Source organism: Podarcis liolepis (genome assembly GCF_965112155.1).
Source record: "Podarcis liolepis genome assembly, chromosome: 14".
Classification (NCBI taxonomy): domain Eukaryota; kingdom Metazoa; phylum Chordata; class Lepidosauria; order Squamata; family Lacertidae; genus Podarcis; species Podarcis liolepis.
The window spans coordinates 3,476,337-3,492,061 of record NC_139569.1 but is presented as its reverse complement, the minus strand read 5'-3'; the positions used below and the strand labels follow the sequence as shown (position 1 = coordinate 3,492,061).

The 15,725-nt window shown below is 42.8% G+C and overlaps 1 protein-coding gene across 8 annotated transcripts in view; it reads left to right on the top strand.

Annotated features, from left to right (window-relative positions):
• SDK1 (sidekick cell adhesion molecule 1) overlaps positions 1-15,725 on the top strand; it is a 596,711-nt gene that overhangs the window by 326,854 nt on the left and 254,132 nt on the right. For all 8 annotated transcript variants that reach the window (XM_083474661.1, XM_083474660.1, XM_083474664.1 and 5 more), the window contains exons 7-8: positions 12,648-12,759; positions 13,853-14,046. In XM_083474661.1, coding sequence (XP_083330787.1) covers positions 12,648-12,759; positions 13,853-14,046 — 306 coding nt within the window. The remainder of the gene's footprint in view (positions 1-12,647; positions 12,760-13,852; positions 14,047-15,725) is intronic.

Below are 15,725 nucleotides of genomic sequence, written 5' to 3'. Positions count from 1 at the left end.
CACCCCAAAAGTTGTTGAGCTTTTTTAAAAGGAAGATCCCAGAATTGTTGGCAGCCCTATGCATAACTATCTTGTTGGTTACTGTGAGAATAAGATGCTGCAAGAGACAGATAGATAGAGAGATAGAGAGATAGAGAGATAGAGAGATAGATAGAGAGAGAGAGAGAGAGAGAGAGAGAGAGAGAGAGAGAGAGATCTTTGCTCTAACTGGCTTTCTTGCAGAGGGTTGGTCTTGAATGGAGCTGGACTTTGATTGGCTGTTCCAATGCAGTGATTCTAATCATTTGGGGTAAAAATCAGTCGGCATCAAAGACACATAGATTCCACAGGAAGATGAATCATCCATATGCATGGATAAATCTATGTTGATCAACTAATCTCTACGTGCCTAAGAGTCTCCAGTTTTCTACAGTCCTTGGTGTGAGAGAAAGTTTGTGCCTTTCTTTAGAGAACGGAGGCCGCAATTCTAAGCACCCTTCCTATGGAGTGAGCTGTTTATATTAGAATGGTGGACTTGGAATTAAATTCCTCTTTACATTCTGCTTCAATTCTCTGTGGAATTTCATTGCCTCTGCTAATATCCTTTGATTACTGCCAGCTGACATTTTCTGGGCTTGGGCTGTTCTCCCAGATTTTCATGTGAAGTATGTCACAGTTCTTTACTGTTTTCACAGAATCATAGAATTATAGAGTTGGAAGGGACCCCAGGGGTCATCTGGTCCAACCTTCTTCAATACAGGAATAAGCAGGTGGCCCGTATGGGAATCAAACACAGGACCTTGGCATTATCAGCACCGCACTCTAACCAACTGAGCTAACTGGCTTCCTGCAGCTGAAAAAAACTCTGCATTTATTCAAGTTAATTGAGAAAAAGTATGTTCATACAGCAGAAAGGACTGTCACTTCTTTACTCAGGTGCTGCTTCATCAGTCTTGTCCTTTTGTAGTTTCAGGTCACCTCATTTAATGGCTAAGATATATGCAAAATATTTTTCCCCTAGGGATACCTGCGCCCGGTATTTCCACGGCACAATTTGCACCACCACCACTAGTCTGAACATATGAGATTATGAATGTCACACAGTAGGTGTGCTTAGGACCAATGCCCTAAGCGACTAGCCTGTGGCCCTGCATAGGTTGCCTTCCTGCCCTGCTTGTGTGAACAACTGGGTGGTCATTGCTGGAAATAACATGCTAGGTTAAGTAAACCAGCCTTCCCTAACCTGGGACCCTCCAGATGTTGTTGGAGTGACCAATGATCATGATAGGATGATAGTTGTGGTCCAACAACATCTGGACAGCAACAGGTTTCCCACCCCTGGTCTAAAGCTCTAGTTTCCGTCATGGTGTTCTGTTGCGCTTGAAGCTTAATCATGCTGGCCACATGACCTGGAAAGCTGTCTGCGGGCTTACGCCGGCTTCCCCGGCCTGAAGCAAGATGAGCACCACACCCCATAGTCACCTTTGACTGGACTTAATCCATCCAGGTGTCCTTTTCCTTTACCTTACCTTCAACTGGGCACTGTCTGTCAGCTGATATTGAAGACTGCAGACAAGGGATGGGAGAGGAATCCACCTTTGGGTTCTAAAAGCAGATCATAACTCAAATTGAATAATAGATCCACTAACAGTATCCATAGTCTTGTGCATTCCTTTACAAGGTGATTCAAGGACAGCAAAGCTCCCTCTGTTATATGTGTGTGTGCACGCATTCTTGTAAACTTTTAAAAATAGGTAATCTAGCCACTTTCAGCCTGGAGCAGTTATTGCCACTGTGGGCTTTCAATGATGCTCCATTGCTCTCAGGGGGGATTGAATAGAAAATATTCTTTTCCTTTTCTTTTCCTTTTAAAAAAAGCAAAACAGGCAGCTTGAAAAGAACAGCACATGCTCCAGCCACCTGGCCTGGCCCTCTAACTTCCCTATGCTGGAAATGCCTCTGTGGGGGGCTAGAGGCAGTCATGGGAGAAGAGAGCAAGGTGGCCAGGGGTCAACAAGCCAACAAGTCAGGAGAATTCAGGGGGCTTTGGGGGTGCAAAGTTTGATGGAACCTTCCGTTGTTTTTTTAAGAGCGAGTGAGAAGGAAGATCATGATCAACATTCGGGCAGGGAGGCATGGAATTGGATGACTGATTTTTAAAATCCTTATGCCCTGGCCTAAAGAACGGCTGTGATTTTATGCATGTGCTTAGAGTGAGCTATCCAACTGCTGTGTCCGTGTGCCATTGTGCTATGAAATGTTATGCCAGAATCGTGGGCAGGTACATTGTCACAGATGTTCCAGGGATGGGTGTAATCTGATGAGCATACTGACACATGGTTAGACAAAGAAAACATTTTTTTCCAGCTGAGTGTAGAGATCAAAAAGCAGCTGTTGCTTCCCCCGTTATTCCCCCATAGTTAAGCTATTATTGAAGTCGATGCAATTTCTTATGCAATTTCATCCCAAAGTGTCTCCTCGCCCTCAGAATGCCTCTTTGAAACTTCGCTTCCCAGCATCTGCTTTCCTTTGTCACTTTTCATTTTCCTTGGGCCTAATAAGAGCCAAGTGAGAAGGTGTTCCTTGTTGTTTCCCATTCATTTCAAAATGGAGGCATGCTAGAAATCGAGGAGAGAATAGTAGCTCAATTGCTTGCTAGATTACCGTATACAGATATGTGCAAACCTGTCCAAGTCCAGAAGTGGTTGTACCTCAGCAGATAAAACCATTAAAGTTTGCATTGTCTTTTCATTGTTTGGTCCTCTTCATCCATTAAGACAGCATTTGCCCTTTGGATTGCAGCTCCCATTGGTGAAAGTCAGCCTGGCTTTAGGATGCTGGGTCTGGAGGCATCATAGCTGTGGAGACTGGGGCTGATGGAAATTGTAGTCTGAAACATCTGGATCACAAACTCAGACTGACATCACAAACTCTACATTTTTGCCATCCAACACTAAGCAAAGTAGACTCCCAGTCCCACATCTCAAAAAATATAGAGCCAAAAATACTCATTAGGAAGCATTCAGCTCAGCCTTATCAGAAATTGTTTGGGATAGCTTCCCTAAAACAGTTTTTTAAATGGGGAAATAGCTATTGTGGAAATTTTGGCCCACAGTCCGCTTTGGGCACAAGGAACTTGTTGTATAGGTTTTTTTGGAGGGCGGGATGTTTGTGAAACACCCCAATGTTCCATAAATGTCAAGTGTTGTCATGGAAATGCTGAATACAGTATCATTAATGAAAATGCCCTAGATGTACAGCTAACAGTGCATCAGGTATGGGACAGAGGATTTTGTCCTTTTCAGTAGAAGTGGACTCTTAAGCATTGCCGCCAGACTTACATGCAAGGCACCTTTCTAATGACCTTGCTATGCGGTCCCACAAAGCCAGCCCATTCCTTCCTCCTGAGAGAATACTACCTTTGATGAAGATGCGTTTCTGGCTTTAGTGTCATAAAAATATATAGCCCTCCTCAGCAGCAGTTCCACTGATCAGATATTTTAAATTCGTTTCCGAAATGCAGGCTGTCACACTGCAGATGCCATCATTAACAGGACAAAATGTTATTTCTCTGGGTGGCTGGGCAAACGTTATAAACTAACTGGCGCCCCCTGGTGGTTGTCTGGGGTAGGATATGCTGCCTCATGCTCTTTGAAGGGTTAATTGATAACGTTGGCCAACTGCAGAACTGGCTCCTTTTAACTAATGTTGAATAAGATCACACACCCCTGCCAGCCACATATTTGATATTAAAGCTATTAAAAAATATGAAAAGCTACCTGAGTGTTCTTTAGATAAAATGATCTGTGGCTATATATTTTTTTTGAGTTAAAAGCTCTGACGATGTGTCAGATGGTACATTTCATTGCCAAAAGAAGCTCCTTGCTGTGCATTGAGGGGAAGGTCAGGTCAGTGACAGAGTCTGAACTCCCAAATTGCTCTTTGAGTACAAAGAGTTGTCAGAAGGCTAGTTCACAGTGGAGAAGAGAAATCGCGCTTGCTTTTGAGCTCAGCAGCCATGCTGGAACTGGAAGGCTATATAATAATAATAATGTACTAACTTGATTTCCACAACACTGCAATGTTTGAAATGGATTCTGGAATGTTCCTGAAACTAGAGGCTGGCTCCAGTGTGGACAGCCCCCCCCCCCAAGCGTGGGAGAGAAAATCGCTTTACTAAACGTGGAAGAGAAATGCTGCAAGCTGGATTTTGATTCATTTGTTGTTGCTGTTTAGTCGTGTCTGACTCCTCGTGGCCCCATGGACCAAAGCATGCCAGGCACTCCTGTCTTCTTGATTCATTTACACATATGCAGTTCTACTTATCCACTGTCTAGCATGGAGGCTGCAAAAAAAGCAAGGAGAGGTAGACACTTGAGAGTAGCAAATCCTTTCCCCCAAACCTTTTTCATTCCTAGAGCTGCCAGCATCTGCCAAGGCTCCTGTATTTTGAAAGTTGATGGGACACCTTCAGACAATCACTTAGCCAGCCAAGCCTTTCCTGGCACGCAGATGCTCCAGTGAGGAATGACCTCCTTGATTTTGTATCTCATTTAGCTATAAGGTGCAGGATCCCAGCCAGGAGGGAAAAGGAGGTTGAACACAGCCACTTTTCACCAGAAAATTAGGCTAGCTGAGAATGGCTGGTGGTCACCACCAACCTCTCGCTTGTCTTTTAAGGGTACCCCCTGTGTACGTCCACTTGAAGAAGCAGGTTGGCTATGGAGGAAAGGTGCCAATATGCACAACCTCTTGAGGAATTGCATTCAGTGCAGGAGTAATATGGCTGAGGGTTTTGCCATCTTATTGCTTCAGAGCACCCTGGAGCAGGGAAGGGAGTATTTAGGGGAAAGGGCAGTGTCCCCTTCTCACTTTCAGACCACATACAACTATTTCTCAGAAGAACCCATGTCTCTGCTTACAATGAGCTAGCACAGATGTTATACAAGCTGTAACAGATGCTTTCTCCTGATGTAAATTAGAATCTGTGTGTAGGCCTATTTATCGATCCCCCCCTCCAGAATTCTGAAATGGCATGCATGAACCACTGGGGAAATCCTCTCTTCCTGGGAGATTCTCAAACTGCATCTTAGGAAGCTTCCCTAAATGTGATTAAAAGCACACAATGGAAACTTGTCAATGGGAGCTGCCAACTTTTGACTAGCCCTCTTTACCTGTGCATCATATCACAATTTGACATGCTGATTATTCTTTTCCAGGCACAAAGAAGAGAAGCTGATGGGAGAAACTTGACCTGGTTATATTTTGCAAATTACTGTTCTGTTCTTTGTGGTGGTTCCAGCACAAACCTGGGGTTCCATCAGAAGTTCAGCGCACAGCTGTTAACTTTTCCCTTTTCTTGTGAGGAATCCTATTTGGAATAAGGGAATTTCCCTTAAAAAAAGGGAAGCGTTGACAGCTATGGTTCAGAGGTGGATCCTGAATAACTCCCAAGTGAAGCAGGAGCAAATGTTGATTTAGCAAAAGCTAAGGCTTCGAAAGGGCCATGGCTCAGCCTGACTGCTAGCTCCTTAGATGTTGGGAGAAGCCCATTCTGTTTAAAGGGGCTTTGTCTGTTTTAAGTGCTGGCTTCTACAGTGTTGGTGGGGCTTGTGGTCGCTACTGTGATTTCTGAGTATCATAGCAATGCACCCTCCTCAGGCTGGGGAGATGGCAAGATTGAAGCACTGGGGCTTCTGGGCGAAGGAGCTCACCTGGGACTGGTGCTGAGAGTAATTTCTGCCTGCCCTCCATCTCAGACTATGAAGCCACTCTGCACTTCATGGGGAGTCTAATTCCAGAGCCATGATATCAGGCCAGAAGGAGGGCCAGGAAAAAGTTGGCCATTTCACCCTTGCCATAAGGCAGGGGTGGGGAGCTTGTGACTCTTCAGATGTCGCCAAACTTTAATTCCCAATAGTCCAATATGTAAAGCTTCCATTTGCATGTAAAACTGCCCTGAGACCTGTGGTTATAGGGTGGTGTCAGGATGCTGTCAGCAACTCCTGGCTGATTGCCCAGGAAAGTATTAAGACAAGGAAATGTTTCTTACTGTGCTTTTTTATTTCAGTCCTTACAGAGAGAGGCTATAGAACCCAGGCTTTTGGATAATGGCATTGTCCTGAGTGAATCTCCACCCCCTCTCTCTCCCACTTCCTCATTCGTCATTCTCATCATCTCCTCTACGAGTGCTGCTAAGTGTTCTCTCTGCCTTTGAGCTCTTTGCTCTCCTACTTTTAAAACTCACTGGGTTCTGGGAGATGGAGGGTCTGGAATGTTTTCTAATAACAACATGTCAGCTGGGTGTTGTTCCAGCTGTCCCATAATTTCCCAGCTTTCCCCCTCATCTGTCTCTGAGCTGTGACCTCCCTCAAACCCCTGTTGTAAATCTATACTGTCTTCTTCTTCCTTCTCCCTAGAAGGGTCAGGATCGGGAGGCGGTCTCCACAATTCCTCTTCTTCCCTGACAGGTGGTATATAAATTCCATGCATTCATTCATAAATGAATGAATGAATGAATGAATGTAAATGGCATCGGCTTCATTTCCCATTATTCTCAGATAAGGCTAGAAATAACCCTCATCTAAACCCTGGAGAGCTTGCTGTCAGTCACTGTGGACACTAATGAGCTGGATGTAACAATGGTCTGACTCAGTATAAAGCAGCTTCCAATGTCAGGGATGATGGGAGTTGTAGTACAGCATCATCTGGAGGGTCATTCATTTCCCACCACTGCCTTAAGAGAAATGGAACACAAATTGTCTCTGTCTGCTTTGGAACTCTACTGAGGAATAGCTCAGTCAGTAGAGCATGAGACTCCTGATCTCAAGGTTGTGTGCATGAGCCTCACATTGGACAAAAGATTCCTGCATTGCAGGGGGTTGAACTAGATGACCCTCATGGTCCTTTTCAACTCTACAATTCTATGATTCTATGACTCTGTGGACAAGGCCACAAGCTTGGTGTTTCAGGATCTAGTGAATTTTTCAGAACGACAAACTGGGCTTGGGTTTAGGCTTTCTGGTTTGTAGCAGCTGTTGGGTATCTTGCCCACGATTCTTTGCAAATAGCTCCGCTCTTCTGTTTCTTTCTTCTTCTGCTTCTAACTCATGAAAGATTTGACGTTGGACTCCCACAAGCGGATTGGGGATCACAATTAGAGAGAAGGGGCTATTGTGGGTACAAATGTGAGCAGTTGGTTGTGCAAAACTGCAAATGACCCTTTTCAGCTACAAGGAAACTGCTAATATGCTGCCTAATTATAAGGCCCTTTCAGAAATGTGAAGTGTTACATATTGGTTACATGTTTGCTAATAATTATTTCTTCAATTGATGTTCTACGGGCCAATCACGAAGCATTTTGATGAGTTTAATATAATTGAACAAAGCAACATATTATACGCTATTTAGAAGCCTCATCACATTAGTCCTCCATTAGATAAAAAGCCAGTATTATTCTACTGTTATGGCAAGATTCAAAAGAAATATATTAGGTCTTGATCAGCATCATCTTAACCCCACATGTTCAGAAGCCATTATCAGATTGCTAATTTTGCTAATAGGCTTCTTCCAGGACGTAGCATGAATGAAAATGAAATAAGTGCGAACGCTATTCACCATTGTTCACTTTGCAATTAGTAAGAAGTTAGCAAATGAAGTCCAGCCTATATCTGCCTCATTGCAAGCACAATGAAGTCACCCCAGCTCCCTCGCTTATCTATTTGCAGCACAAAGGGACTCTCTTCCAGAGTGATCTGCTAGAGGTCACCACAATGTCCTCATTTGTTCTTTGGCTTCTTTTGAAGCAGATGAAGAGCAGGGCTGGTGGCATGGCAGGTGAAGGTGGGCATTATTGCCAAATTAGTACCTTGTCTATTGGCCTTTCAGCATATGGCTTTGTTCTAATCGCTCCCCTTGTCTGAAACTCAATGAGGGAATCCTTCCATATTTAAGTCCCATACATTAGAAAAGAGGAGTTAGTAAAAGCTTCAGCCTTCAAAAGCAAAAAAATAAATGATTCAAAATAACAATAAGCACCTTTCCCCACAGAATATAATGGCAAGTAACACAAAGGCCTTGGGACAAAAATGTCCCCCCAACAAAAAAAGGTAAAAATATAGATGCAACTGAAAGAAACAAGCAGCTCATAAAATGTTTTGTTTCACACTTAAAAAAAACCAAAACTTTACATCCCCAGTCTACCCCCTTGTGCAAATTAATTGAAACAAACAATGAATTTAGTAGTTTATTGTACAAAAATGCAAACTGTAGAGGAACTGATTTGGATTCCTTTCTCCTTCAAATCCATATTCAGTGAGTCACTTGTCTTGCGGTGATCCTTTTTGCTTTGTCAAAGCAAGTAAGCATCACCTCTAGGAGTTGTTTTCTTTTTAAGACTACACTTTCCTTTACATTTAGGAGAAACCGATCCGGTTTCCTGCTTCAACTTGATGACATGGCTGACAGTTGCTAAACTCACACCAACCGCTGAAGCAATCTCTTGATACTTCTTAGCTGTGTGTTCGTGCAGAGTTCCGATCTTTGTATGTTTCCTAGGTGTCACATCCATCTTGAATGGCGGTCGAATCACATATGGCCAGGTTTCTAAAAGCTGAAATACTGTATCTGCCAATGTAATGATTGCATCATATACTACGGCGGCCATACAGGATTCTAAAATCTGATGCAATACAGCAGCTGCTGATGTAATGACTGCATCAGCCAACATAAAAAATGATCAAACTGGCTTTCTGTGTTTGTTTTGAGTACAGGATTATGATTAAGATAGAAAACATGCTTTGTTTCAATTAATTTGCACAAGGGTGTATGCATATTTAAGTGGAAGCAAAGTTATTTCTTTATTAATTTCCAGATTTCTGTGCCACTGCATCATCAAGTAAGTTTGCTGCCAAGTGAATGTACATAGAATTACGGCCATATTTTTAACAAAATAGTATTGTTGTCATTTCCCTTCTGTCCTTGATACTGCTTTCTAACGTTCGCAGGATTGATTTCTGTTAGAGGCAGTTGATCTCAGCCAATCAGGGATCACATAAAGAACACAGTGATATTATGCTCCAAATCAGATTTGGCTGATGAACTCATTGGGGGCAAATCAACCAATTGAGCTTGAGTGCTTCCTGGATTGGTTACAGGGGTCACTGACTGCTCTCTCCCTCTATTTTTGACATGATCTCTGAAAGACTGCCCAAAGGGCAATATTGTTGACCTTGTGGTAAAGGTTTTGAGAATTGCAAACACCCCACATATCAGGAACTGGCCCAAGCAGTTTGTGCTCTTCTTCCTCTCATTACCGTTGGTCATTTTCCTAGTAGCCAGTGTGCGGCCTACTTGACTACAACTCCCACCATCTGATTATTAGCCATGATTCCTGACACTGATGGGATTTGGAGACCAACAACACCTGGAGTGCCTTAGACAAATATGGCAAGCATGATCACAGGGCATACCCCATTCTTCATGAGGGTCAGGTTTTGTGGCTATGCCTTTGAACAGATCCTTTCTTGAACAGTGACATGCTAGTATCCTTTGAGTAAAATCCAAAGAATCCTATAAACCCAAGCTCTGGGGTGAGGGGTTCACACATGCCCAGAGTCTGGGGCAGGGGTTGGACTTGAGTTTGTTGAACATTAAGCCCTCTCACATGAAAATCTAATGTTTAAGCAGTGGGGAGTTTGAAAAGCAGTTTGATAAATAATTTGTGTGTGTGTGTCTGTTATAACAAACAAATAAACATACCCCACTAGTTGTACCTAGGGATTGATGAACGTACTCTATGGAAAACTTAATTGTTTTGCTATTTACTGAAATCCACTGTATAATCTTGACTTAACACTGGTCATTTTCCGAAGATTCCTGCACATGTGCATTAAAGAAGTGCAACTTCAGACCTTGTTATGTCTTCTGCCCAGTGGCATAGTGTGGGGGGTGCAGGGGGGGCCGGCCGCACCGGGCGCAACATCTGGGGGTTAGGGTTAGGGGGCGCAAATCCACGGGTTAGGGGGCGCAAATTACTTGCCTTGCCCCGGGTGCTGACAACCCACGCTACGCCACTGCTTCTGCCACCATGGTGCATGTTGCAATGTCATGATTGGTTGGTTTCACTTGCACCTGTGAGTACATCCTGCAACCGTTCTGGGATGGAGTCGAAAGGGACAACTGCATTGAGCTAGGTGTGGCAAAGTGACAGGTCACAGCAATCAATATCTGGCCTCACACAAAGGTTGCAGCAATCTAGGCTTAATGAGCATGGGCAGACATGACAAACTAACTTGTCATCAGTATCAGGATTTTACTGTGATCCTAGTTTTGAGGATAAGGCACAAAAGGTCAGGCTCCAACAGCTATTTGGGTAGAACCAGTGGTGGTGCTGAAAGTCACAACTGGTCAGATCGGTAGTCGTATCTGATAGGTTAAAAAACAAAGACTTCAATGCCATTTATGAATGTGCACAATCATTTTTTTTTTTGGGTTGGGGGCAGTTCTTCTCTATTGCTAGTCACATTTTAAACCTTTGTACTACTGAACATCTGAAGAAAAGAACGGAAGTAAATATGCCACAAATATTTTTCATCCTCTGCAGTTTCATGATAGATTTTTCTGCAAGTGACTGAAGGATTTGGAAACTTCCAGTTGCCATTTCCTAATTGCATCATCTCGTAAATGCAGATTTTATAACTGCTAAGCTGCCTTAATGTATAGTGTTTGATGAGCCAGTTTGGATTTTCATTGGTTTAGATGTAGTTTAATTTCCTTTCCCCCTGTAACTCTTTTATTGCAATCCTTATTTTTAGCAATCTTTTATTATACTCTTTTTCATGTAGTGAAAACAATGCAGTGTTTCCCCCAAATGAATAGCTTGAAGCAAAGCAATAACATATTGGTATTTTAATTCACTTATTAAATACATGCATTGAAATTTTTTAAAAGAAACAAGCCTAAGACAGCAGCTTTCCCCCCCCCCCTTGCCATTCTCTCTCCCCCCCCCGAATGCCGAGTTGCATAAGCTAAATTATTTACAGTTTGTAGACTCACAAAAGAGAAGCAGATTTGGGTTATTTACTTTTCTGATAAGAAAAGAGGATTGAAGTTGCTGTGATATGCTGCTTTGTTAATTTCGTATTTGCTCCCTAGTGTATAAAAATCTTTTAAAAGAATTCACTCAAGTACTTGCAGGCTCTTTTGAAACTGCATGGAAGTAGTAAGATTAAACAAAACATGAAAAGATCTTAAAAATATAAGTCAGCAAATGTTTGATAAAAATAAAAGTGCTTGGTAGCAGGAAAAACCTCTTTGGAGCTCTGTTTATTTCTTCTCCAGAAAAGGGGCCTCCTCCATGTTGCTTGGGAGCAGCCCTGGGCTCTCTTGGCTTCCAGTGATATGAAGCGTCAAGTACTAAAATAAAAGGGGGTTTGCAAAGTATAAGGAAAGCAGTTTGTTTGTTTTTTAATGACCAAAGAGGCGTTTGCTAATGAAAGGATGGAGATCTACTGCAGAGCAAAAGTGAAAATATTTCTATTTTTATTGCTGTTTATGAAGAATTTCATCAATGAAAGTAGACGTACTTATGTGTGCTTGTAACTGGTCTTTCTTTGTTGCGGAAACACAAAATGCCAACCACCCCCATAACCACTTTTTCCAGAGAGTAAACGTTGCTGAGGGTGTCCAAGTTGCAACTGTTCTAGAATAAGTACCAAACGATCCATGGAATGAGAAGCTCTTTTTCATTTATTTAAGCAGACTGACATTGAAGTTAGGACGCGGGTGGCACTGTGGTCTAAACCACTGAGCCCAGGGCTTGCTGATCAGAAGGTCGGCGGTTTGAATCCCTGCGACCGGGTGAGCTCCCGTTGTTTGGTCCCTGCTCCTGCCCACCTTGCAGTTTGAAAGCACGTCAAAGTGCAAGTAGATAAATAGACACCGCTCTGGCGAGAAGGTAAACGGTGTTTCCGTGCGCTGCTCTGGTTTCACCAGAAGCGGCTTAGTCATGCTGGCCACATGACCCGGAAGCTGTACGCCGGCTCCCATGGCCAATAAAGCGAGATGAGTGCCTCAACCCCAGAGTCGACCACGACTGGACCTAATGGTCAGGGGTCCCTTTACCTTACCTTTACATTTAAGTTTATTATCATGTGTCCAAATACAATGCAGGACAGGATATTGTGAACATAGGAATACAATATATAGTTGCAGCAAGTGGAGAAGAGCCATCTGCGAGACCAAAACCATTTTGGGTTGGGATGCAGTGATCCCAAGTATGAGAACAGAGGGGTTCCCCATTGTGCCCTGGTACAGTCACATAATACAGTAAAAATGGCAAAGTGGCTCTTCATTATTTTTATACACTAGGAAAATATGTGCTTGAGTCAAGATGAATCTATCTTTGCTTAGGGCATTAACTGTTAAGAGGCACAGAGGAGGCAATGAAACTGGATTATAATAACTCATACTGCATGATCTAATGTAATTAAAGTTACTGTACTAATAACATTTTTAAAAGGCTGTCCCCGTACATCTTCCAAAAACGGACAGATTTTTCAGGGTCAACAACTTGGCTGACCTGGGCAAATACTGACTCTAGTCATGTATGTTTCTCCTGAACCAGACATACCAAATGTTTATGGCTTTTTTGGTTTCCTCCTTTGTAGGTCCCGACATCTTGTCCTCCACTGCAGCTCCTGTCATCGTAATTCCTCCACGCAATACCAGTGTGGTCGCTGGGAGTAATGAAGCCATCCTGGAATGTGTGGCCAATGGCAGGTAATGTAACAGCCAGGACAGAATGAGAACTCATTTTAAGGAACATGTCGACCCTGAAATAGGAGAGAGGACATCTGCTTAATTCAAAGTGGTAATACGCAGAATTGGTCCCCCCCCCCCAAAGTGTGGAATCTAAACCTAGTGAGTTGAATTGTATTCCTAGTTGCCGCTTCCCTGTGAATGCAGAGGCATTCTTGATCATAATTAGTGCCATCTTCGAAACTGAGTTATAATGAAACTCCCTTCCATACAGCTGAGTCCCGAGAGTAGTGTTTATTTTCACAGCGATGTACATTATTCCCTGAACTGCAGAAAGGAACAGGCAAGTTAAAATAATAATAATTTTGTCAGTATTATTTATAGAGAAGATTAAAGTTGTGCTACTCGTCTTGGTGGACAGGTGTCTACAATGTTAGACATCCTTGCAATTAATAACAGCACTGATAAATATGTTAATTTATATGCTATCCTTATTCATTAAAGATTCTACTTATCCCCTTCATCCCAAGGAAGTCTTTGGATATGGAAAGGGAAGCCACAATAGCTGTTCTGCTCTTCAAGTACCTCAATAATGTTAAATGAGTACTGGGGATTTGATGCTTTCTTACTAGTGAATTGAATTTTTTACAATGTGTATAAGGGTGGCAGAAGATCCCTCGCGAGAGATAAAGATCCGAAATGTCCCAAGAGCCAATTGATTGCTTCTTCCTGCAAAAGCGGAGGCATTCTTGATAATAGTTAGAGCCACCTCCAAAATTGAGCTATAATGAAAGTGCCTCCCATACAGCTGTGTCCCTTGAGTAGTGTTTATTTTTAGCATCCTTTGCTTAGGCAAAGCAAATCATTAGCACTTAAAAGTTCCATTGCTGTAACAATTAGCCATGCTTGCTTGATGGCACTCGAGCTGTTCTTCCCCTCCTCTGATGCATGCTTCTGCCTACGACCTCGGAGCGGCGTCTAGATTTATTTCTAAGTGTCCCTTGCTCAATGTGCCTGCAATCCTGGAAGAGTTAGGTGAGTCATATGTTCAGTGTGTTATTACTGCAGATAACATAATTCACAGTAATAATTGGTGTGACTTTTACCCTCACAGGCCTACTGAAAAATTAAGCGTAGCCTGGAAGAGGAACGGGATCAAAATAACCAGTGGAGTTAGCAGTTTTGGGAGACGTCTTGCTATTGCCAACCCAACCTCTGCTGACATTGGAATGTATGTCTGTGAGGCACACTTGAGAGGCAGCGCTGCCGCTGAGCCAGAGAGAGCAAAGGCTTTTCTGTCTATCCTAGGTAATGCTCCTTTTTCATAACACAAGCCTTGAACTGAAGTACAATAGGAAATAGAAATGGTTATTGTAATATTTCACCGACCTTACAGCTGAACTTCTCCTTGGCGAATGGAACAAAAGGGGTGAAGTAGGGTTATCTTCAAAATTAATTCTTCATTGTGAATACAAATTCATCAAGGATATTCTTTCCCTTAACAGCAATGTTATATGGAAAACATTGTGAATCTTAAACTGTGATCATGAAACTGGAAGAAACATAGTATATTAAATAGTTATCAGGCAGCTTACATGTCTTGGTTTCCAGCTGGATGAAGCCCTGCCTAATGGCCAGCTTATTCCTGGCAGAGCACTTAAGAAAGTTGCTCTGTATTACTTTCTACTTGTGACCGCTCATCGAGAAATTTGAGGTTCTGGAGAGGAAATGGTCATGGTCATAAAGTATCCCCAAGCTACCTTGTAGTCTAGCCACAAGGCCCTCAGTTTAACTGGCCATTTCTTAATCTTTCAGGCCTCTATGGGACCTCAACGCTTAAACAGCACCTCCTTCTGAAACTCTTGCTTTTAACTGCATGCTGGGTGTTGAAAGAAGAAACTTCCTTGCCCTCCAGGCATTATTGCATGGGAGAAACAAATTTCACGCACTTGCCTCTAAGTCCCTTTGCTTTGAATGAATGAATGAACAAAGGTAACAATCCTATAGCAAGATCCATGAGAATGAGCAGGGTTAGGATCCAGCAGAACTCCACTTAAACCAGGAAGTTTGCAGTGCAGCTGGACTATACCAGCATAAATCTCCATCCTTGACTCAGTTGGAGATATACCAGGGTATCAGCTGGGAGCCAGTGGCTCTTGGTAGGACCAGAGAGGATGAGACTTAGGCTGGATCCTAAGCCCTTTCAGCTCAGTCCTGTGACCTGGCAACCTGGTATAAGTTAATCTGGCAAGAAAGGTGGTGTACTCACAGTGTTTTAAAGGCTTATTTTCCCTCTGTCAGGCTTAGGCCAGCTCAGCCAGCCGTGGTCTTGCTCCAGAATGCAGAATGGGTCTGGCATACTTTGCTCCATCTTAACTTGATTTAGCACCAGTATAGGATTGCGCCATTAGGATGGATGAGGGAGACATGGGAAGAGAAGGAATGGCTCTCAAAGTGTGCAAGCCACCTCTGCTGCCTCTGAGCAGCTCTGCTGTCAGTCAATGGCCTTCCCAGCTTCCTTCTTGACACATGATGTGCGCCCTCAATGTACATGCGGGGAATTCATACTTTGTTTTATGTATTTGTTCTAAATGTAGCAGATGGCTTTTATTAACTTCAGGCACTTTGGACCATTTTATGCAAGTCAAGAAGTGCTTCTCATTTTCCCCCTTTGCAAAGTTGTGCCACACTTTTATTCCTTGTCCTCTTTTTATTTTAGAATGCATTGTGTGAACTTTGATTCTAAGGTTCTTCTTTTGTTTTATTCCTGCAGATTATTATCTCCCAGCTTCTTTCCCCTTTTTAAAAGACCAAAAGCCCATTTCAATTATTTATGATTCTGATTTAAGCCCTTTTTTATCCCCACCATTTTATTGTGACTAATTTAATTTTGCTGCTGTCCTGTCAGATCCTGCTTCCTGCACTATTTCAGCCCCTGATTCTCCAAGTGAAGATGGTGCTTAAGTAGCTAGAACAGAAAAACCAAA